General features: G+C 35.5%; 1 protein-coding gene across 1 annotated transcript in view; it reads left to right on the top strand.

Annotated features, from left to right (window-relative positions):
- LOC140148075 (voltage-dependent calcium channel subunit alpha-2/delta-1-like) overlaps window positions 1-24,946 on the top strand; it is a 313,901-nt gene that overhangs the window by 196,004 nt on the left and 92,951 nt on the right. The window contains exons 5-9 of the mRNA XM_072169928.1: window positions 3,737-3,872; window positions 5,334-5,465; window positions 20,562-20,622; window positions 22,770-22,820; window positions 23,714-23,813. Of these exons, the coding sequence (XP_072026029.1) occupies window positions 3,737-3,872; window positions 5,334-5,465; window positions 20,562-20,622; window positions 22,770-22,820; window positions 23,714-23,813 (480 nt within the window). The remainder of the gene's footprint in view (window positions 1-3,736; window positions 3,873-5,333; window positions 5,466-20,561; window positions 20,623-22,769; window positions 22,821-23,713; window positions 23,814-24,946) is intronic.

Below are 24,946 nucleotides of genomic sequence, written 5' to 3' on the forward strand. Positions count from 1 at the left end.
TATAATACCCTTCAAGGCTGCATCATCCCACATTTTAGGTGGGATAGTTGGGTACCCGTCCCGGCTAATGGCTGCCATTGAGGAGCAGGAATGTGTGAAATTGGATTCGTCTCATAGGCTTCAATGTAAGATTTTACCATACCCCTGCTGGGATTTAGTGGTCCAAGACAAGACTTTTTCAGGACTATGCACAACCAGATTCCTATTGCTGCTGACACCAGAGGTACAGCGCTGCCCAGCTACTGTGTGGCTACTCCAGAGTACCAGTGCAGCACCACAGTTTACTCAGTAGCACAGCCAGGATTTTAGCGTGGGGGAGGGGGGAAAAGCATTTTGCAATATATTGTCTCATTTTTAGTCAGTTTAATAACACTTAACTTTTTGCCATCCCCATTTTATCCCTGAAAAATTTATGTGGGGGGAGGGGCAATTTCACCCCCCAGCTGTACCACTGTGTCTGTGTGATTCGGGAGTACCCTCACAGGTACTCCAGAGTACCAATGAAGTAGTGGTGTACCTCTGGGACGGCAACAATAAGAATCTGGTCCTGTAGAGCTCCAAACACATTTATTACTATGCTAAGGGCTATATTCTGAATTATGTGATAAAACTGTGTTATATTTTATCAAAAATATCTTGTATACATGTATAAGATGTATCAGTTACATATTGTGACATATACCCACTTTACTAACAAAACTTTGAACATCACTATTTTGTATGGCAATGCACACACGTTACAAAAAACTAAATCACGAAAGTAAATTAGGTCTGTTATCAGAATGGAGAGAATTTGGCAGGAGGGAAGTAAACGATACTGGCTCTATAATCAGAGCAAGCATAGAAATTAGATTTAGTGTTATCAGAGCATGGGAGCTAGACACAGAATTGCAATGGGACTTGGGAGAATTGGGGGGTTTGTCAACTCTTTTCCACCTCTGTGATTAGCTTGGGATGAAAGAAATAGAGTTACCAAGGGTAGTGATTATACTCAGCTAGTTTTAAATTTCAAAAGAAGAAAGAAGAATAGAAGATTTTGTTGAAATTCACTGTTGGTGATAGAAAGCAAAAGGAGATACATTTCTTGAATTTTGATGGATTTTGTGGAAACTGATTTCTATGATTTATTTCAAAGTTTACATCAAGCAAGACATTTATGACTTGTTTTATTTTTGGTTGACTGTTTAACTTGTTTGAGGGATAAACAAAGTCAAATATTTTCAAGTTTGGTATTGAAGGTTTTGACCTTATACAAAACTTTCATATGATTTTTCATCCCAGCTAAACACACTTTAAGTACACATCGTCAGATTTATCAAGTTTACTTTGAGGACGGTTAAATGTCCAAAAATATCATCATCACAAATTTTACAAAAAAAATCATTTTTATTTGATATCAGATGAATATTCATTGTATTCAGAGGGCAATTTGGTGTGTCTGATGGGCTTTCAGGTCCCACATAAATACTGAGAGCCCTTAAGTCTAACCCAAAACCTAACCCTGTAAGTCCTAGGCCTCAAAGCTAACCTAGCTTCATATGACAGCCTTTTACTATTGAAGTCTTACCACGTAGACTTCATCGCATGAGTTGTTTTCTATGTTATAACTTATATTGTGCCTAGTAATTTGTATGCTTACATCTATATGGCACCACCTTGTTTCTAGGTAGCCAGCAATTTAATTAACTATATTACATTCAATGCCCCCTGATAGCATGTTCTTATTTGGGCCATTTGGTGACTTGATGAAAATACAAGAGAGAGTTAATATCAAGAAAACAACCGGCATATGTAGCATAGATGATAGGTCGGTACGCAGGGTTGCTTAAATTTGCAGACTATTTTGCGGGCGCAACACTTAACAAGTTGTAGGAGTACACAGAAATCCTGCCCAAAATTTAAGTAATTAATAGTCAGAAATCAGAAAGAAAGAACAGTTTACAAGCCCAAAGTGTTACAAGTAAATAAGACAACACAAATTAACATAAAACCCAAGTGGCACACAACCCAACTTGAAGAGAAAAGCAAGGGAATGTGCCGGCATGGGATTCGAACCCACAAGCCACAACCTTCCGATCTCCAGACAGACACCCTATCCAGAGGGGCTTTCAGAGTTATGCAGGGGGCTTAATGGCTAAAATCGCCAAAAAACAGCTGCTTTTACATGATTTTTAACGAAGTGCGGGGAGCTTCAGCCCCCCAAAGCCCCCCTCCCCCAGACACTCCACTGCCATTAGGCTACCAGCTCCCACTGATAAACAGACTGGGTAGGCCTACTACTACTAATGTAGGCAGTCGAGGTCATACGTGTACAATACACACAAACATATATTACGCAAGTACACAAGTACAGGAGAAGTTACTGATGCTTAACCATTTCTCCAGCATAATACTTTTCATCAGAAATCAGTTGAGAAAATAAATATATAGAGTTTGGATGTAAGATGCGCTATTTTCAAACTTTTTGAGATAAGGCTGCCAACATGCTTGCTTTAAATTGACATCCGACTTATTTATATTTTCTTATTTTCTTTTTATTTGACTAGCTATTTTTGCCAAAATTTCCAAATTGAACAAAATGGACAAAATTGAACAAATGGACCATAGCTCAAAATGGTCTAATTGGGCCCCCAAATTGCATTGCTAGTGGCAAGACCATAGCTCAAAATGGTCTAATTGGGCCCCCAAATTGCATTGCTAGTGGCAAGACCATAGCTCAAAATGGTCTAATTGGGCCCCCCAAATTGCATTGCTAGTGGCAAGACCATAGCTCAAAATGGTCTAATTGGGCCCCCCAAATTGCATTGCTAGTGGCAAGACCATAGCTCAAAATGGTCTAATTGGGCCCCCAAATTGCATTGCTAGTGGCAAGACCATAGCTCAAAATGGTCTAATTGGGCCCCCCAAATTGTGAGTTTGGCAACACTGTTGTCAAGTATATCTGGGTCATAATTAAACTGCCAAGGCCTCTTGTATGTGATGTGAATGGTTACATGAAGAAGCTGTTGGTGCATGGTTGGTTTGTCTGAGGGCGGAGGTAAGATATAGCGAGATGATGAAGTCACCTATGCCCTACCTTTTACAAATCAATTACCTGTTGGAAGGCCGTCACAATGGGCTATTACATATGAAATGCTTACACCCCATATGACAGACATGACCTTAACCTCCTACACAGGGGGTGTAGATTTCAAATGGGGTCACCCATTCAGTGTCGTCTGCTCCAACATGGGCTATTCCAGTTGAAATCCATACATCCCCTATGGAAGACATGTCCTTAACCTCTCACACAGGGGGTGCAGATTTCAAATGGAGTCACCCATTCAGGTACCTTATTTGAAATTCACACTCTCTGTGTGGAAGATTACGGTTTTGTATTCCATAGGGGGTGTATGGATTTCAACTGGAATTGCCCAGTTAAAGCAAGCATGCATCAAATTGCCTTACACATGCCAATGGTGGTTAAAATCTTGTATTGAAACCATTTAATTATCGATGACATTTGTCGTCGCAAGTAACACATTATGTTGTAATATATGTGACATTTAATAGAGCCTGATTTCTGATTAAATTGTTTAGGTCTAGATATGTGTGATTTCTCCTTTTGCCGGATCGCCCTGTAGTCCGTGTATACACTATACGTAATCGGGTCAATGGTTTGTGACATTGCGTAATAGAGTGATGGATATCTAATTAGTTTCTTTTGTCGTTTGCCCGTGTTATTTGATTTTTATAGGCTGAGGATGTCAAATTTCCAAATGCCAAGAATATTACACCAGAGGTGTTACCTCTTACTCTCCTGGAAAATTTCCGGACTGAGGTCAATACCAATAAAAGTGCCGTTCAGATTCCAACTGATATATATGAAGGTGGTAAGTACAAGGACAAAAACTTATGACTTAGACGACGAAAAAACCAAACCTGTTCTATGGGTCCAACTGACCCAGAATTTAGTAAAAAAAATCCCTGTACAAATGAATGCTGGCCAGCTCTCGAATTAATCCACGACACCCATATCATAATGCCGTGGATGCCTATCCCCACTGCCGTAATGCCCTCAAAATATGTCCTTTACCGATGGCAGTCACTTGCCGTGCCCTCGAATGTAGTTGCCGTTGGTGCCCCAGCCCTGTCCCTTCATTATAAAATCATTTATCAGACTGTTTGTGTGTGTTTTTTTTGCTTTTGAAAAATTGTCTTGGTGCCCTTCTCAAATTTTCAACAGTTGCCATGATGCCCTCTTGAAATATTACAAACTGCCTTGCTGCCTTGCCATTCAGTGAAAATGCAAGGCAATTATCAACTTGCCCTAAACAAGTTACCATGCCCCTTCAGATCCTTAATTCAAGGGCTGATGCTGGCCCAAAGTTAATTATTAATTTTTTTTGTATTTCAAAATATTTACACAGATTTTGGGGTTTTTAAGGTCATTTTCAAAAAAGGCCAGACCGACACTACTTGAAAGGTCCGTCAACCCATAGAACAGGGATATTTTCATCGCCTTATAGTGTTTTTCTTTTCCTGTTTTTATTGGTAAAAGAGGCATTATACAGAGCTTTTTTGTTCAAGAGTGAAATTCATTTGTAGAAAATGATCCCTGATATTAGCTTGCTAAATTGTTAGTTAACTTTTTCTAATAGACATCCCAAGTTTTAGGTCGCTCCTTCATGTAATAGAGGTTATCCGTGTTCTATAAGCTGCATATCATATCAGCGACTGCTATACCTTGTTTAGGACTTTCAAAAGAAGTACCTGCATGTGCAACCATGACTGTTTCAAACTAACCCGCCAAAGTCATGCAAGTAACTCCGAGGTCGTGTATTGAATTGGTTTGAATGAGGAATACTACGGGAATCAGCACCTTTTGTTAGAAGTCACACATGAGTAAAGTGGATAACCTCTATTATTTTGTGTAAGCTAATCCTTACCCTAATCCTAACCCTAATCATAATCATAACCCTAATCCTAGCCCTAACCCTATAATCATAACCCTAATCCTAACCCTAAACTAACCCTAACCCTTATTTCGTGTAAAATGACATGAAGGAATAACCAAGTTTTAGGAAGGATAAGAGAAGAGAATGGCAAAAAATTTGTCCATGCATCAATTCTTGTAATCCCCAATTTAAATTGAAGTGGTAATAAAAGATATAATTGGTACTGGAATTGAATAAAAAAAATTAGAAAATGAAGGTAATGAAGATGATGATAGGATTACAATAGTAAGATGTTTTTTTACCATCATATTATTGTTTATATTATTAGATATGCCACATTTTATTTTAACCAAGCTTGTGCTTGAAATGTGTTATGTTTTTGCCCCCACCTTACAGATAAAACCATTTTGAATGGTATAGAAGCCACCCATCCCATTGATGAAGCCTTCCGTAAGAATTATGAAGAAGATCCACAGCTCCTGTGGCAGTACTTTGGTAGTGCCGACGGATTCTACCGATCCTTTCCAGGTATGAATACAATATTGTTGTTATGGTAACCAATAATGCTGAATCCATTGTTTGTATGAATCATCTAGATGTAATTGTAACTCTTTCAGTTCCTTTGATTAATTTTACCGGTTCTTTCCAGGTATGAATACAGTCTTGTTGCCATGGTAACAGATGGATTTAAAGCAATAGTTTGTGTGAATCATAGATTATATTGCAACTCTTTCACAAAGATATTGTAATTGAAGTGTTTTTTGATCCATGTTTCTTTGTTATGTGAATTGTAGCCATTAAGCCATATTGTAACAGTATGGTTTGTCTCAAAGCTGATAGCGCACATATTAATAAATACACGTGTGTTTAAATGCTTTACAGAACAGAGTTCTTTTTTCCTAGAATATTTTTTAAAATACCAAATTGATCAAAAGATATTTACCAAATTGCATATGTAGCTTTTGATATTGGTCATAATGTGTTTCAGCCATATCATGAATACAACAGGTGGTTGTCAGGGACATTGGGCTATTCCTTTTAAAATCCACACTCCCCCTGTGGAAGATTTTGGAAATACCTGCCACAGAGGGAGTATGAATGTCAAAAGGAATTAACACACTGCTATAGCCGCACACAAATGCATGAGCGTCTTAATACGCGACGCACGATACACTTATGCAAAATGTGCGTACCTTACGTCGTACTTCAAAGTGGACAGACTTTAAATTGGTTAACCCACATTTAGATCATTGAGACCATTAATCAATAGTCTGAATGTATTATTTAGGCTGGCCAGTGCATTTATACAAACATTGCACAGTGCAACTTACGGTTGCCTCACAAATAATGTTGTATGAGAAAATACTTGATCTTTTAACAAAGAGTACCTTAACCTGACGTTGTTCCAGACATAAATATTGTATAAATAAAAGGGAAAGGCAGGAAAAACTAATAGCTGCCAGTTGTACATTGGACTGTTCCATATAAAATCCACACATCCTCCCTATGGAAGACATGATCTTATATTTCACACAGGGGGTGTTAACTTCAAACGGAGTCACTCATTCAGTAACTCAATTTGAAATACATACTCCCCATGTGAAAGATTAAGCTCTACACTTTCACAGGGGTGTGTGTATTTCAAACATTTCGGATGCATCTTTATACAACTATTAAAATGGGTCATTAGTTTGAGAGCAAAGTCACATTTTCAATTCATTTTGCATTTATTTGCTTGATATACATGCTTCAAAATGCTTTCAAATTGTTTCATATTTGTGAACACAATTAAAGAGGATTTTTAACATCTCTGTAAATTAATTCATATAGTAGGCCCTATATGAACAGTCATATTTTCATTCACTTTGCATTTATTTGCTTGATATACAGTCTCAAAATGCTGTCAAATTGTTTCATAGGCCTATTTTGTGAACACAATTAAATATAAAGAGGTTTTTAGCGTCTGTTTGAGGGATTGTATCTCTAAATCAATTCTGTTTTTACATTTAGCGTGATCATACCATATAATATGCACATGGCAGCTATTGCTATTCTTCTTATAAGAATATTGATTGGAAGTATGTCAAATAATGATTAAATTGTCAAAAAAATTAGGTTACGCCATTTCCGTATTTGAAATCTATACAAAACGCTATTAATAAAGTACGTACAGACATCGTTTAGGTTTGATCAATCAATTTTACGGGTCTGCTCATCTCGTCTAGCCTAGAATTCAATTGTCAGCGAACATTTTCACTGTCAACTTTTGCTAAATTGTAAAAACACACTTTCTTAATTTAATATGAATCATCCCTCCTTGCATCATAACCTCTCTAACATCAATTCAGGACTGATGCATAAAAGACAGCCAAAGTAATGCTATTATTTTTAGACTCGCGCTATATTTATTCAAATTACCTCTTCAGGATGTTAAATTATCTTATTGAACTAGATTTCAAAAATAGTCCGAATGAAATAAATGTACCATGCAAACACAGACCGGGATATTGCTATGTAAGTACAAGTATACAACTTGGCTATCTATAGCATTTAGTATTCAAGTCCTTGTCCTACATGTTAATTTTACACATGGTTTCCAGGAGGAGCAGCGGCGCATTAGTCCATTGTTCGGAATCACCTGTCACTTGGCACATGTTGAATACTATAGCAAATGTTACAAATTTAACATCCCATCTGTATTTGATACTGCTAGGCAACACAACTGATGTATGCCCTACATAATATGTGACACGATCAAGGGAAATGAGTTGGATGTCGCTAATATTGATTTTGAGATATTGGCAAAGAAAGTGTTAAAATTCTTTTGTTTTATGTTGTTTTCAGCGATTGATAAGTTGACGTAACTTTGCAAAGAAAAGCCGTATCAACATGGGGTTTTCAGTTTCTGAAAGCTCTAAATGTTCTCTTTAGAAACATACGTAAAACTCATTTTCGACCAGGGTCGACATGTGACTCATTGATCATGTCACATATGTGATCAAATCAAGCAAAATGGGTCAGTCGTCACACTTTATCAGTTTACAGTTGTTTGGATCATATAAATGGGTATTTAACATGGTATAAGATAGCCATCAAAATTGGGCATAAAATTAAAACCAATCAAAATCAGAAAATGTTGATCAGTCCCTATGACCGTTTCTCAAAATTTGCTGCACCGACATGCGACTCATTTTGATCGATCAAGTAACACATATTAAATGGGGAAACAGTGGCAGGGGAGTTTTGACTTGACCTACTTTACTGATCAGAAAATATCAAAATATTGCTCTTTTTTTTTACTGTAAGATATTTGCATGGTTGACAGGATTATATTTTTAGAGATCTTTAGGGGAAAATCTATTTTAACATGATTTGATCTACTGCGGTAATTAGAATTTTTATTATTAAAATCGGCAATTAATAAATTACAATGTCCAATTTTCTTTGAATTAAAATGATCTTAAAGATCTTCTTGTTCTACAACTTGGAAAATTATCTCTGGGCCAAACTCTTTTTGTTACAAATTGTTGTGCAAATTCTGAAAGAGTTTCATAAGTTTGGAAATTTAATTGTTTTAAAATGGTTGATCTGTCTAATAAAATAGTTTTCATCCAAATATTAACCCCATGAGAACTACCTGACGATTGGCTAAAAAGAAGTTTCCATTATCAATTGGACCAATCAGCAACAGTGTTAGAATAATTTCACCAAGAAAACAAAAATGGGGTGAATTATTTGCAAAGCTCCATTCTGATTGGTGATTAAAGTAAAGATATCATGTAATTGACCAATAAGAGGCAATGTTAGATCGGCAGGGGGTTAAAAATGATGTGATAACAATGAGTGATTTCCTGTGATAAACTCAGTTGGCTTCTTGTCTTCGTGATTATATCATTTTTCAAGATGACTCCAAATTAAGCCAAACAAAATTAATTGTTTAGTCTTGGAGCTCTCGCACACATTGCTGAAATGAACTCCAGTTTTGTTTTGTCTTTCTGAAGAAAATTTACATTTTCTGAAAAAAAACCTTACTAGCATTGACAATTTGCATAAAGTCTTTATCTTTATCTTAGTGGGATTAAGGGGTACTACACCCCTGGCCAATTTTGTGCCTATTTTTGCATTTTTCTCAAAAATTATAGGACATTGGTGACAAGTAAGATATGTATATTATAGGGGCAAGGACTACAACTACTGTACTGAAAATTCAGCAAATCAAAGCAATTAAGTAGTTATTGATTTATTGATCAAATATTGGTTTTCCCTCATTTTTGACTGTAACTCCACAACTGTTGTCTGTGCTGAAATAAAATTTCCAGTGTAGTAGTTGTAGTCCTTGCCCCTATAATAAACATATCTTACTTGTCCCCAATGCGCTATAATTTTTGCGAAAAATGCAAAAATAGGCACAAAATTGGACAGGGGTGTAGTACCCCCTTAAAGATAGGTAGCATGCAATATCTCTGACAAATCCTTCATCTCACTTTACACATGTTTGCATTTATATCTATATGTCAACATACCGACAACTAGAATCAAATTCTAAAAAAATGAAAAATAAAAGTAAGATCAAAAGCGCTTGGAGACAAATAATTAATTTTGTTTGGCTTAACAGTAGTTCCCGTATTCCTGTCTGCTTAATTATAAGAAGTAGAAGTGAAGTTACAAGATTTTGAATTTTAATGAAAACAGAATACTCAGTCTTGGAAAAAAAAATTCCTGGGAAGATCAATCGTATTTTTATACAATTTCTAAGGTTTTTCTTTATTTGTTCATTTTGTATTTAAAGCAAATTTCCCTCTAAATGACAAATATCCTGGGAAAGAACTTCAGGAATTGCTCACTTCATCCAGCCAGGAGAATACTTTAAAAATGTAGAATTTTAGAATAGGGGCAAATGCAGGTGTCGACTGCAGATGACAAGTTTCAATTTTTTTCAATTTAATAATTTAGAATTTTACGTTTTCATGACCATATTTGGAATTGGCATGAAAAAAGAATTAAAATGAGTACAAACAAGCCGATAGTATTGGTTCACTGGTTAGCACGCATAGCATTAAATGTCATCATTTAAAACAAACCAAAAGCAATCGCCTATTAACTGTAGTTCAATACTGTAAAAACTCGATAGTATAGCTTATGAGCTTACTATCAAGCGCAATGAAATTGTACCAAAGTCCGGCAATCTACAAATTGAGCTAATGGGCTTGAGACACAAATTTGCAGGTTTACTTGTTTGTATAGAACTATGTCTATCGATGATTTGCTCAAAACCCTTTACACTTTTGTGGATAGTAGGGCACTTCATGTTTGCATGTTTTAAAAGCGCTCGATAGTAAGCACATATGCTAACTATCAAGTTTTTACAGTAATAATAAAGATAACCTGAAACCTTTTCATGTTCCAAATGTTATATTTACATTACAAAATGTTAAGTTTGTTCAAATTGTCTGGAACGGTCTGATTGTATAGCAAGACAAGTCAGTGCGGTGGTGCTATATATCATCGCAGATTGAGCAAGGCATTACGCGTTCACTCAACACTTTAGGGTGCGATCGTAGTGTAACATGAGCATTTTTGTTGCCAAGATTTCTGCCGCCTAAAGGAGAAATGCAGCTTAAAGCCAATGTGAATTAGTTTATACAAGTGTTGGAAATGTGTGCCTCGCTACTAAGCAAGGCAAAATAACATGTTTTTGTGAAATCAAAATAAATCACACATTGATTTTTTGATTATGTTGCTATTTTGCCGAATTCTGAATGCACAATGTGAGCAATATGATATTTTGAAGTTAAAAGGGTGTTGCCTGAAGAAGTACATTGATGTGATATAATAAGCTGGAATGGTTCACTAAACTTGTTTTTGATTCAGGCAACAGCTACTCAGGGTGTGTGCGGTATCTAGATGTTGTTAATATATTTGCTTTTTCACAGTAGAGTGACAGAAAGTAAAATAAATACCTGATTTGGAAAACCCTATTCTTTTTTGGGTTACTCCTTCATGTAATTATACACAAAATTAGGGTTAGGGTTAGTTTAGGGTTAGGATTAGGATTAGGGTTAGGATTATGGTTAGGGTTAGGATTAGCTTACACTTAACTTAGTATGTACATCAAGTCATTACTTACCCAAATTAAGAGGTATAATTGCACTTATAAGATTTGAATTTCAATTGAATATTTCAAGATTCATAACCACTTAACATGCATATATTGGCCCAATGTTGGTTTTTGAATGCCAATCTTGGCATCAGCATTATTTTGCTGCCCATATTGGGCCAATCTTGGCTTACCATTGGTAATCTTTATATTGGCATCACAGTGGCAGCCTAAATTGGTCCAATATAGGCCCAATATTTGGCCCAAGCCCAATCTTGGGCCCATGAGCAAATGATATTGGGCCATTATTGAACATATATCCAGCCACTATCGCACCAATATCTCCATGTTATCTGGGGTATGCCTTACAAAAGACCCAATCAAACTCATTAATATGCCAAAATGTGAATGTGATACTCGGTTACTAATAAACAACAGTAACCTCAGCATGCATACGTATTCTATGCGAACGAAAAAAATTGCATTTTGTTTTTAAAAAAATATGAAAATATTATACAGATGGGAGCAAACAAATTGAAAAGTGACGGTTTTGAATGTGGTTAATGACATTGCGTCAGGTATTTTTTTTGGATATTTTGAAAAACCTAAACAATTTCCTCAGAATGTCCGCGGTTCCGAAAGCAAAATATGTAGATTTTTCACAATACCCTCCAAACAACAGTCACTAACCTCTTAATTATCAAGTTTATATCGGTTGAATATTAATTGATTGGATTCAGAATTATCATTAATCTCATAGTGAGATTTATTCTTGTCACAATCTAATATATTCATGTTTAAGACCCAGGAATTTAGAAAGTGCACTAGACCTCGAGAGAAAGACCCATTTGCAAAACTGAAACAAATGTTCAATATCTTAAAAAAATATGTAACAAACCTCTTAGTGTCATTTCATATTACGCTATCAAGGTTGACACTATTCAGCACAAAATAGGATATACACTCCGTATGGAAGACATGACCTTAATCTTCCACACAGGGAGTGTGACTTTGAAATGGGATCACTTGAATGTGTAGCTTTATTTGAAATTCACACTCCCTGTGTGGAAGATTAAGGTCATGTCTTCCATAGGTGATTGGATCGGGGGGGGGGGGGTGGATTTCAAATGGAATGGCCCAATGGTTCTCATAAAAAGGAACTTATGGACTGATTAGGTTGAGATTGACAAATTTATACAAAAAAATTGGGTTTTCAAATGAGGAACAATTCAAGAGTCTACGATAATGGAATCAAGTTGTTTTTATAGGAATATGTAGGTTTTTGGTTTAGTGGGTTAATAAATATAAAGATTAGGAAAGATTAATATCCCAATCATATTTTTTAAGTACAAATATTATATTAGCCTAATTTAATTCACAGCTTGAAGCTATAGCTATAGCTTTTTAGTAATGCATAAATAAGATAAATTCTACAATCTGCTGAAATTAACTAGGAAAGTCAATTACTTTGATAAAGAAGTAGAATTTCTCAATTTGGGATGTGAAACTCTAGCTACACCTATTTTGGTTTGCCTAATTTTACACTGGAGTGCAATCTTAAAAAGAAAAGTAATTCCGAGTCTGGGTTAGACTGAAAATTGAAACAAGTAGGGCTTTCTATAAATTCAATCTTGGTCAAAATTGTTTGAAAACTTTTAACAGTCACATGTTTGTACTTTGTTCCCTTGGCACTGCACGCATTGTGTAGAAGTTCCTAATGTGAGAAGTGAGGAACAGAGGAAAGTTCTTCAGCTAAAATACTTAGATGAAGTTCCCAAAATGAACCCTATTTTGGGCCAGCTAGTATACAATATGTCCCAATGAAGTGTGGGACACCTTCGCTATCACCCTCCCAAAAAACAATGGCAGCAAGTATACTACTTTATGGAAAGGATGGATATCTAGCTGCTAATATGACCAACATATTATTTTGAGGAAGATAAGTCCGGATATATTTAGCTGCTAATATGACCAACATGTTATTTTGAGGAAAATAAGTCTGGATCCCGGGTCCGGATATCCTTTACCTTTACCCAACATTTTATGAAATAAAGCACATAGGATGTGAAGGGTATTTAGGAGATTGTAGTGTTTAAGTTAGTCCATCAATTTTAAGTGTCTGTTTTGCTAACAATGTATGTTGTCAGGTACCTTACTATCCTTACAAATGTTACTTTGCAGCTTCTCAACCAAACCCAAAGGTTCAGCGGACTTTTGATACTCGTATAAGAAGATGGTAAACAAACAAACATAGGAACAAAAAAACCCACCAAAAACCGTTTCACATGTATTCTGTTATAGTGCAACCTGTTGCTACCCATGTCATGATAATGTTTGTTTGTTTGGTTAATAAAATTTGACTCTGAAATTTTCTTGTAAATAAGTGTCAAAGGACATTAAAGGAGTATTTCGTGATCCTAGCATCCTCTTTGTATGACATTTTCAGTAGATATCCACAAAAAACTTATTCGAAAATTTCAGTTGATTCGATTTTGCCTTTGTGACCTGTGCTTGATTATGTGTATTACACTGCTATAGGCCACTGTGTTGTAATCAGAACGTAATTCAAATTTGACCATATTTTTGCTAAACAAATTAATCTGCAAGAAATTTTTGTACATAAACATTTTGTAGCCAGAGGTTTTTATTGGCATAAAAATCTCACCCTTTTTTTGAGAAAAGTACAGGGATGAGGCTGTGGATCACAAAATGCCCCTTTAACATCAAATTCTAACATTTTCAGAAAATTGTTCCTGTTATATTATTATGAGGTGTTGCAACATTGTTTTATGGTGTATGGATTATATTGTTAATTGTTTGTTAGTTTGTGTTAACATGATTACGTTCTTTCCAGGCTCCCTGCTGAGTGAACAATTCATTTTTCAGTATGATTTACGTTTGAGACCATGGTAAAATATGCCTGTTATTTCATACAAAAGTTACATAATATATTCTTATGTGTGCACATGGTAATTGGTAATACTTTCTCATCGCAGCCAACCAAAAGGTGCAAAAATGTTTGTTGGCATGTGTCCATGTCTTCTGTTTCTTACCAGAGAAGGTAACTTACACTTCCCACAATGCATTTCTACCCTGTACTGATCTGCTATTCAGTGCAACACGAGTCAATAGACAATTTGCCGCTGTTGGCGGCGTTTGGCTCTGCTAACTCCAGTTTAGCGAGCAGAAACACTGAAAGCGAGGTCAAAGATCAAATTACATACTCCCAATTATGCAAAGTTAATTTGCTAAGTAACTATAAGGACTATCTAGCTGAAACTTGGCACATAATGTAGTATAAGTAAAATAGAAGTATATTACGTTTAGCATTTTGCTAATTTTAATCTGCATAATTAATTAGAGTTTATTTTATTTTAAGAAATTAACCCTAATTAATTATGCAGATTAAAATTAGCAAAATGCTAAACATAATATACTTCTATTGTGCTTGTACTACATTAAGTATCTAGTCCTAGCAAATTAACTTTGCATTATAATTGGGAGTATGTAATTTGATCTTTAGCCTCGCTTTCAGTGTTTCTGTTCCGCTAAACTGGAGTTAGCAGAGCCAAACGCCGCCAACGGCGACGAAGTGGTCAATTACGGAAATCGTCTATACTAACAAAACATACCCCATTATCAGAACTCATCCAGACCTTGCAATTTAGGTATTTCTCGTCACTATCAGCCCATGTTGCACTGAATAGCAAATCAGTACAGCGAAGAAATGCATTGTGTGAAGTGTAAGAAGTCTTCTCTGGTTTCTCTATACTTGGTGATAAGGATTACTATTAACAACAAAAAGTTGTTGTTTGTTATTTCTGTACTGTAATGTTACCTAACCCCATTTGACCTTTGACCATGCAAAGCATTACATTTTGTTAGGTTAAAGGTCAAAAGATTGAAGTAAGTAATTGGTATACTAAGGAGATATGTAAACCAATCCCAGTTGTAATTCCAGGTTATGAAGTGAATTATAGGATAAAAGTAACTTAAAATAATCACTAATTTACCTCTTTTCAGCGAAAAATGTCAAAACGGCTGCAAATGGTCTATTAATTAATATACCTCAATTAAGGCCATGGTAAAGATAAATTTACTTTTTGTTCATCAACTTTGGTTTTATGGGCACCTAGGGTGAATTTATTTGCAGTGGTGCAATTAGGTGGTAAATGGGATGCTGTGAAGATGTGGTAACCTGGCGAAGGAGTTCATCCATCCCCTTTTTCTATGAGCGGCAATAGAAAAGTTTATAATCAGCCACGTCAAAAATTAGGCAAATCACATCCAATTCATTTTATTTTATATATTTTAATTCAGTAATTGATGAAATTAAAACTCGACCGGCGGTTGACTGCCGGTTCCGTTTGGTTGCTATTGTTCTAAGCAATGACAACCGGATGGAACCGCCGGTCAACCGCCGGTCGAGTTTTGATTTCATCCCTAACGATGTTGATTTATTTAACAAAATCATTTGAAGATCCACCAAAAAACGGCAAGAAACCGGAACAAAATTTAATTCAACTCGCTTGCTAGCGAGTCCCAAATTCATCTGAATTGTAGGCCTATTTGTTTTTAGAACCTTTAAGTTAGTGCCTCTACACGTGCGTGATAAGCTTTAAATTTGATTGCGTCGTCACTCTGTTTTACAGCATAACATTAAGGGCGGACTGCACTGCATTAACTGATGATTAGCTGATAAACTGATAAATGATATTTGGATGAAAAGTGTCAAATCATTTATTGATTTATCACTTCTCATCACAGATGCATATTGATAAGCAATGATGGGAGAATATCATAATGGTACTTAGAGGTTTTGGTGAAGTGTTACATTGAAGTAACTTGGATTAAAAAACTCACACCTGCCACACACCCCTGCCACACACCCCTGCCACACACCGGGCTGCTTGTAATTATCTACCCGAGGATGTTGTACACCCGAAGATAAAAGCTCCAAACTGTGGACCCATCTGACTTTATACCATCCAACTGAGATATGACCCTACACTAGCAAATGAGGCTTTATGCATTATTATGTTGTTTGCAATACACTTGTAGGTAGATTGATGCCCTCTGTTGCAAGGTGTCCTTGGTTGCTCTGCTATATTCACACCTGCATCCCCCCACCACCCACACACACACTCATTAAATGAAGATGACATTGACAGTTGCAAGTTCTTCCAGTATTAAAATATATTTTGGGGGTTTTGTTTCATACAAAATATATGCTGTATTCTTATGGTGAGGGATGAAATCAAAACTTGACTGGCGGTTCTGTCCGGTTTCCATTGTTTAAAACAATATGAACCGGACGGAACCGGCGGACAACCACTGGTCGAGTTTTGATTTCATCCCGATAATGGTTATGGTATTGTGCGTGTTAATTAATATCATATTCACACTTTATTTCCAGACGGGTTCTGTGTTCATACTAACTTGTTTATTTTTGTTTATTTCAGTTTACCATCATTTATACTAATTATTATAAATATTATGATTGTCAAAGTTTCAACATTTTTAAGTTACTCAATAAGTAATTTTTAATTAATTACTTTAAGTTCATTAGCCTAATAAAACAGTTGACTATTATAAAATAGAAGCAAGTTGGTTGTAGTATCCATTCAGACAAATAGTTCTTATCGGCATAACAAAAAAATACGGGCATGGCACATACTTCTGAGTTACTGGGGATGATTCCAGATTTATCGGGGTAAACTTTGCTGCATCGGAGTTCATCTGGCTGAAACTCTATGGAGATGTTATACCTTTGAAACTTTCTTGCATGGCCTATGTGCTAGTGAACTGTCTATCATACCACCACTATGGGTATAGGGTATAATCACTACCCTGGCAGAGAATGATCACCACCCAGCACATGTGGGCCAATTTCACGAAGTCTTGTAACTCAACATAAGTGCCTAAAAACATTTTAAAGTCTTGCAATTCAACACAAAGTTGTTATTGTTGTGAGCAAGAGTATATGGATTCACTTAATGATTAATGGTCTAAGACTTTGTGGAATCTTTGCATCATTTAATGATATTTGTAAACTAAGTCATAACTGTCATGTACTGCTATGCTGTAACCTAGTCATAATATGTAGGCTACACATTGCAGCAACAAAGCCTAAGCATACTAACGGTTTGCCAGTATACTTTGATTAAATTTAAATCTTAAGGTGGCTGTGTACTCTCAGACATGCATGTAGTAAAAAGTGCAATAACTTTGTAATTATTCATAAAACATATAAAAGTATACATTTTTATGAAGGCAAGACATCAATAAATCTTAATACAAATACAGATTTGGGGTAAAAACAACAATTTTGAAGAAAATCACAAAAAGTGAGTTTTTGGCAATATTTGTTAGGTACATCATAACAAAAAACACTCTTTCCAAAATATTTTATTTTGTTTTTAGCTCAATCTTGAGGCTCCATTCCAAAACGGTTTTTTTATTTTTTGATATTGGCCTTATTTTTTGAGATATTGACCATATAAGGCATCAAAATGAACTTTTAAAATTCAAAACGCCTATTTGCACAAAATGATGCCCAAAATCGGAAATAGACCAAAATATAAAAAAATGAGAAAACCGTTTCTTGAGTCGATCATGCTTTTTACGATGATCATATTTGCTTACCTATAGATGCTGTATTTATTGAGTTATCGTAGTACCTAAATCGTCATTTTACCGAGAAAATGAACATTGAAATAATGGCCGTTGAAGTTTAAAGTGGTCACATTTTGCACTTTCATCGAATCTCACAGGAGAATGCGACAGTTTTCGCTTTTTGTAACTTATATTACGTGAACATCGGGTAAATCCACAGCCCCTTGAGAAGTTTGAGCGAAATCCATTCATAACTTGATATTTAAATCGGGGAAAGAACTTGAAAAAACCCACATTTTATCAGCTAAAACGGAGCCATTTGACCACTAGGTTTTTGTGAAATCAGTGCTTCCGTGATGTTTCCATACGATGCGCGGCGCGCATGTAGATAAGCGTCAGCGTATGCGTCAGCGATTTGTGCGTTAACAAATTGCGCGACACGCATAACGCCGATGAGTTATTTGCGCGTGTACCTTGCTGGTACAACAAAGATTTTCTTTCCTTTTCAATTTCAAACACGAGTGGAATAGTGAAATAAAATCCTTAAAATATTGCAGTTGGAGTTTACAAATCTGGATGTTCATTCCTTGTATTTATAAAAAACATAACAAGGTACAAACATATCATAAAAACTCAATTTTGAGAAAGAAACAATGGCTAGAGTACACAGCCGCGTTAAAGACTGTGGTGAGGGAAAGATCTCTAAAAAAGACTGAATATTCAGTCTTTTTTTAAAGATATTTCCCTCATCACAATCTTTAAGATTGAAAGTCATCTTTTTGTTTTAGAGATTTGCTCCAAAGAATAGATGTATTTTATGAGAACATTAAAAATGCACTATGAGGCTAAAAAAATGTTTGGTTGCCCTCAACCTACCGACCCAAAAAATTGGAATCTTGGGTCAGGTTTTTTTTTTTTCAATCACTTTTTTAGAAGAAACCCTAAATTTGGACAGAATCACGGACTTTTATATTTGTTATTCACTCATTTTATTTATTAAATCGAGAAAGAGTCCATGAAAAAAAAAAGGATCGACCTACCGACCCTCCAAATTTTTGCAAACAATTTTTTTTTTTGCCTGAATGTGGTGCAGTGTACTTGAAGTAACACTGAGTATGACTTCAATTGGCTAGACCATGAAATGAGCTTTTCCTATTATATCAGCAATGAGGCAGCCAGGCAGCTACAACATAATATGATACAGTACATCAATAGCTTATATTACAGTTATGACTTTATTGGATTTCTTTATGATCATATTTGGTCAATTTATGTTTTTAATAACATATCATTTTGAGTAAGCTTATTGTATATATGATGTACATGTGGGCTAGGAGAATAGAGGAGTTTGGATTGAGTTAATATCATTTCAATATTCAATGTTTAGTTTGATTTCATGGCCATAGCAAGTGGAACAGCTGGCTCTGTTATGCTGCCCTCATTTTTAGTTGCCTCTCATGATATACAACATACAGTGTCATCGCCCCGATATCTTCATGGCAGAAATCACCATGGTAGGTTGAAATCACCATGGTAGGTTGAATCCACCGCCACGCATGGCCATTTTGTTCTGACCTGTTTAATAGTTTTGAGACGCATAATGGGCCGAAGGACATCTGACTAAGGCTACTGACAATTGCCCGGTGACTGACCTCGCTGTGTGTGAGTCGAGCATGGTACGCCATAGGTCATATGCTTTTAGACTACCCACGATTGGCCTATACACTGCGCTATATAATTCGCACATATAAAATCAGAATTATTGTCAGTTTTTAAGTTCAAGACGCAAGCTTCTTTCTCAAGATGCAAGCTAATGACTATCATATCTGTTCAACACATATACAGTATAATTCGTCTACAAGCATATATATGCCTCTAAACGGGGTTTTTTTGACACAAGAGACAAGAGGCAGACACTCTCAACAAAAACGTTATTTGGAGTTTGAACAACTATATTACTGATAAAAGCGGCTGTACAAACATGTATATTTGCAAGACCAATCTATTGCAATGTTTTTGAGAAGGGTATTGGCCTTTCATATCTTTCGTTAAAAAAAAACCTCGTTTAGAGGCATATATGCTTCTAGACGGAATTCTACGGTATTCAAGTGCAAGGAACCATATCTGGTTTTTTTAGACGAAATCATTTACGGGAGATATTCATCATTTTCTACCCCGGTATCCAAAGATTTTCGTCTGAATATCAAAATTGTGCATAGCACATTCACATGGTCCCGGGTATTGATTTTAGTATCTCTGGTGTACCAAGTAATTATTAGCCAGGCGATGTCGGTGTGCAACAATTACTTATGATCTTGCTATGGCCATGTTTGATTTTGATTCCAAAACAAGTTACATTTTCAATTTTGACTATCTCTTAGTTTTGTCATATAATAATAAGTATCACTCATCATGCACTTGTTCATCTTATTATTATGTTATTTAAAATCACACTCCCCTGTGGAAGATTTTGGATATATCTTCCACAGAGGGAGTATGAATTTCAAATGGAATGAACCCATTAGCAGTTACATTTGAATCTCACTCTCCCACAGGGGAAGATTCAGATTGAATCTTTCTCAGAGGGTGTATGGAATTCAAATGGAGCTGCCTAATGGGTTCATTCCATCTGAAATTCATACTCCCTCTGTGGAAGATATTTCCAAAATCTTCCACAGGGGTGGTGTGGATTTTAAATGGAATAGCCTGTTGCAAATTATGTTGGGAGCAATATCATTTCCCATCATGCATCCGTTCATGTGGTCTCGTCTGGTAACGTACATACTAATCATTAACTTTATCTTGTACATTGTCCTATGGTGGCTGTTGCACACTAACTTCCAACCTTTGACCCGACCTGGGATGTGGGGATCATAACCTTTGACCTGTGTGTATTGTGGCGGGCTGTTCAGCTGCTGCATGGGTAGCTGAAGATCCGTCTAAGGATCAGTATGATGTACGCCGAAGAGGCTGGTAAGCACAATATTGCTATGACATTCAGTTTAATACAATGAATTTAAAACAAAATACTCGGTTGAAAAAAAAAAGATGATGTTCTGTAAAAGTTTCCCCGTCTTGAATACAAATCACATGGCTTATATTAAGCAGGAGCCAGACTTTTTTACCCCGTGGTTGCCAAGTTTTGACTCCTGGTGGGACCAATATTTTACACTACAAACATAGAACCAGAAGCTATCTTTGGGACCAGGAGCTCTCCTGGTGTAGGCATACTATAATATAAGGCTTGATCATATATCTAAATAATCATAAATTTTGATATCCTATCCTATATCCCACATCCACATCCATTTAGAGTATTCTCATTATGTGTCAAGCGATTTCAATTCACAACTAGTGTTCACCAATTGCGGTTTAGTTTCTATTGACAGAAGGTTGATTTTTTAAAACTCTTAAGGGATGGGGTATGAATGTTTGGACAGTATTTATTGTGGGACATTAGAGCACATCAGACATATCAAATTGCATTCTCAATACGAAGAATGTCCTTCTGATATCAAATAATTTTGATTTTTGAAATTCGCAATGTAATACACATTTTATGGCAAATCATTAAAATTGATATTTTGATATTTAACAGTACTTGAAGTAAACTTTATAAATCTGATGATTTATACTTAAAGTGTATGTAGGTGGGATGAAAAGCCCGACGATCAATTGAAAATTTTGACCTTTTGTATTGAAGATATGGATTTTTTCCCAAAACACCCAAAAAATAGGTCTTTTTGGGAAAAAATCCATATCTTCAATATAAAAGGTCAAAATTTCCAATTGATCGTCGGCTTTTCCTCCCAGCTACATACACTTTAAGAATATATCATTAGATTGATAAAATTTATTTCGAGGACTGTTATATATCAAAAATTTGAAAAATATCAAATTTTAATAATTTGTCATAAAATTTGTATTATATCGTGAATTTCAAAAATGAAAATTATTTGATATCAGAAAGACATGCTTCAGATTCAGAATGCAATTCGATCGTCTGAGGTGCTCTCACGTCCCACAAAAAATACTGTCGAAACGCCATAAACGCTCATTCTAGATCCCTTAAAGCCACAAAATCATTTCCATATTGACACACCAAATATCTTGCACAATGTGTTTAACAGTACCTTGACCGAAAAACAAGTATTAAAATTGAACACATAGCTCATGGCATTATTGATAGGAACATATTATAATAATAAACATGTTATTAGCAACAATGGAATAATGCAATTTTTAACTATTAATGCTAATAACATGTTTATTAAGTGTTGCTCTCAATAAATGCTTATTGACACTTTCAAAGCAGTGTTTTTATGAAGTACATGCATGGCAAAGTAATAAAAAAGTTTTTGACCAATGTTTTAAACATATTCAACTTTGTTTTCTCAATCATTCTGACCCAATTACCTCCCCTCCAAAAAACTAGTTTTCAATCAAAAATTCAGTTTCAATCAGGTGGTATGCGCCGTGCATTCTCTAAATTCAGTAAATTTTCATCATCAACCGTGTAATTGAATGGGATTATTTTGAAATTTTAAAATGCTTGAAATATCACAAACAAATATGCCTATGTTAATAAATAACATAATTACAACCGTTGGGGTTCGATAATGAACCCCACAAAACTAACCGAGTATATGGGAAATGCCATATGGCCGAGCGGTTTTGCCAGCTCTCTCCGACCATCATGCCACTCACCGCCTGGTTTCAATCATCCTTATAAGTAATCCTCATAAAAAATCATTTTCAGTCTGACTTAATGATATTGTCATACAATAGAACTATGGAAATTGTAGTTCAACATCAAAAATGTTAAAAACCAAAATTTGATTATAAAAATGATTAAATTATCACCTTCTCATATTTCTTTACTTTTTGGCACGAAATCAATAGCACACCCGGTGAAGTGGGGCTTACAGTCACTCACAATTGCAATTTATGCAACCTTATTCTCTGAATATGGATATAATAGCAAGCGACATCAAAATCGGAACTACGCTGCCAGATCATGTCAGCTGCTTGATACTATTTCCAAGCTTATTTCTCTTTAATTATTCATAGTCAAGTTATAAATAATGCTTTCCGGGCCTCGCTCTCTTTTTTTCCCGCAGGTACATCCAAGCAGCCAGCTCTCCCAAGAATATCATGATTCTCATAGACACGTAAGTGGCTCGCAATCAACTCGGCACGCTCACAAGGTGCTTGTTTCTTATCACGTAGCATGGCTTGGTGTTCTACTTTTTAGTAAATCACCTTGATCATAAATGCAATTTTGTGTTTTAAAATGGATGTTCCTTTGAAGATAGTATACCGGTGTAGTTTAAATCCCATGGCATTTATATTAGCAGTGTCAGTATGTAGGGTAGATAGATGATGGTGAGAGGAAGAAATTGAAGGAAGGGATGATTATGAGAATGTGTAAAGTGGTAAAATAAGCCATATTGAAATACTTTATTAAACTTTGAAGATTCAACTGGACTTTTTTCCTTATGATTGAAATATACCCTACTTTAGAATTCCAACCAAATTTAACAGTTTAAATTAGTCTATTTTCATCCATAAAAAGTATTGTGAATTGAATTGTAGGCCAACTGGTGCAAAATTTTTTTTGATTTTAAGTTTCAACGATTTCAAAAAATTCCGATAAAAATTTAATGTAAAATTTCAGGTGGAATGAACATAAATGGAATAGCCCATTTACGATAGATTTAATGTATAGTCTTGAAAACTTGAAACCTACACCCCATGTTTAGGAGATTAATGTCATATACTCCATAGAGGGTGTTTGGATTTCAACTGATTTGTATGTAAAATATATGGAGTGGCATGTTGGGGAAGAAGCTTTTGGAGTTAAAGCCAACAGGTTTTCTGTAAAATTATGTAAATTATTCCATTTTATGTGATGGATGATTCTTTTGGAATGCTTTGATTTGTTAAAAATAATAATTTATGAATGTGGCAATTATGGGTATGTCAATTTTATAAAACTCAACAACTGAAAAAATATTTTTATTTGTTCATTCTTATACGTAATAATATTCTTATTTAATTGCAGGAGTGGAAGTACCTATGGGCTTACATTAGAGATTATGAAAGTCTCTGTGTCTAAAGCCTTGGATACATTAGGCAATGATGACTTTGTCAATGTAGCATATGTAAGTATATATATGACCTTTATCATTGTATAATACTCTCATTTCCAGTGCCATAGTCCAATGACCCCAACTTAACACCCTAGCTCAAGCTTTGACCTCTAGGAGTATGAGTTTGAATACCAACACAATCCAAAGTTGTTCTGTGAATATACAATCATATAGAGGTTAAGGGATCTGCTAGTAATGTTTTTTTTTTGTGGGACATGAGAGCACGTCAGACACACCAAATTGCATTCTGAATATGAGGAATGCCCTTCTGATATCAAATAATTTTGATTTTTGAAATTTGTGATATAATACACATTTTAGGGCAAATTATTAAAAAATTAATATTTTTGACATGTAACAGTCCTTGAGGTAAGCTTTATAAATCGTAATGATATGTACTTAAAGTGTATGTAGCTGGGAGGAAAAGCCGACCATCATTTGAAGATTTTGACCTTTTGTATCAAATTGAAGATCTATTTGTTTTCCCTAAAGAATATTATTAGGTCTTTTAGGGAACAAATTGTATATCTTTCAATAAAAAAGGTGAAAGATCAACATTTTCCAATAATGGCTGGCTTTTCTTCCCAGCTACATACATGTACACATCATCATGATCCTTTGATTTATAAAGTTTACTTCGAGGACTGTTAAATGTCAAAAATATGAATTTTTATTAATTTGCCCTAAAACTAGTATTGTTTGTTTATTTGTTTACCCATGTTGGTCCGTGAGGGACACATATGCTAATCCATGGGAAATCCATTTATCAAAAATCAAAATTATTTGATGTCAGAAGGACTTCCACATATTTAGAATGCAATTTAGTGTGTCTGATGTGCTCTCAGGTCCCATAAAAGATACTGTACAGACATTGCTATCCGATCCCTTAAAGGACTGTAACCTGACAGATGCGTGTGTAAAGAATTGGTCATTTGAGGTATAGTGCTGTGGGATCTGGTGGTTGTATCAGGAAAGAAGTCTTCAGTGCAAAACTTTGTTGGTTACAGGTGTGTTCCCTTCATAGGATTCCAAAAAGGTGTGACTCCACTCTATACTCTGATCAGCTTGTAATAGACGGGACTCGTAACATTGTGGATTGATATAGAATGGTGTACACACAGCTGGGCGCAGCACCTACACGAACT

This window comes from Amphiura filiformis, chromosome 3 (genome assembly GCF_039555335.1).
Source record: "Amphiura filiformis chromosome 3, Afil_fr2py, whole genome shotgun sequence".
NCBI lineage: Eukaryota > Metazoa > Echinodermata > Ophiuroidea > Amphilepidida > Amphiuridae > Amphiura > Amphiura filiformis.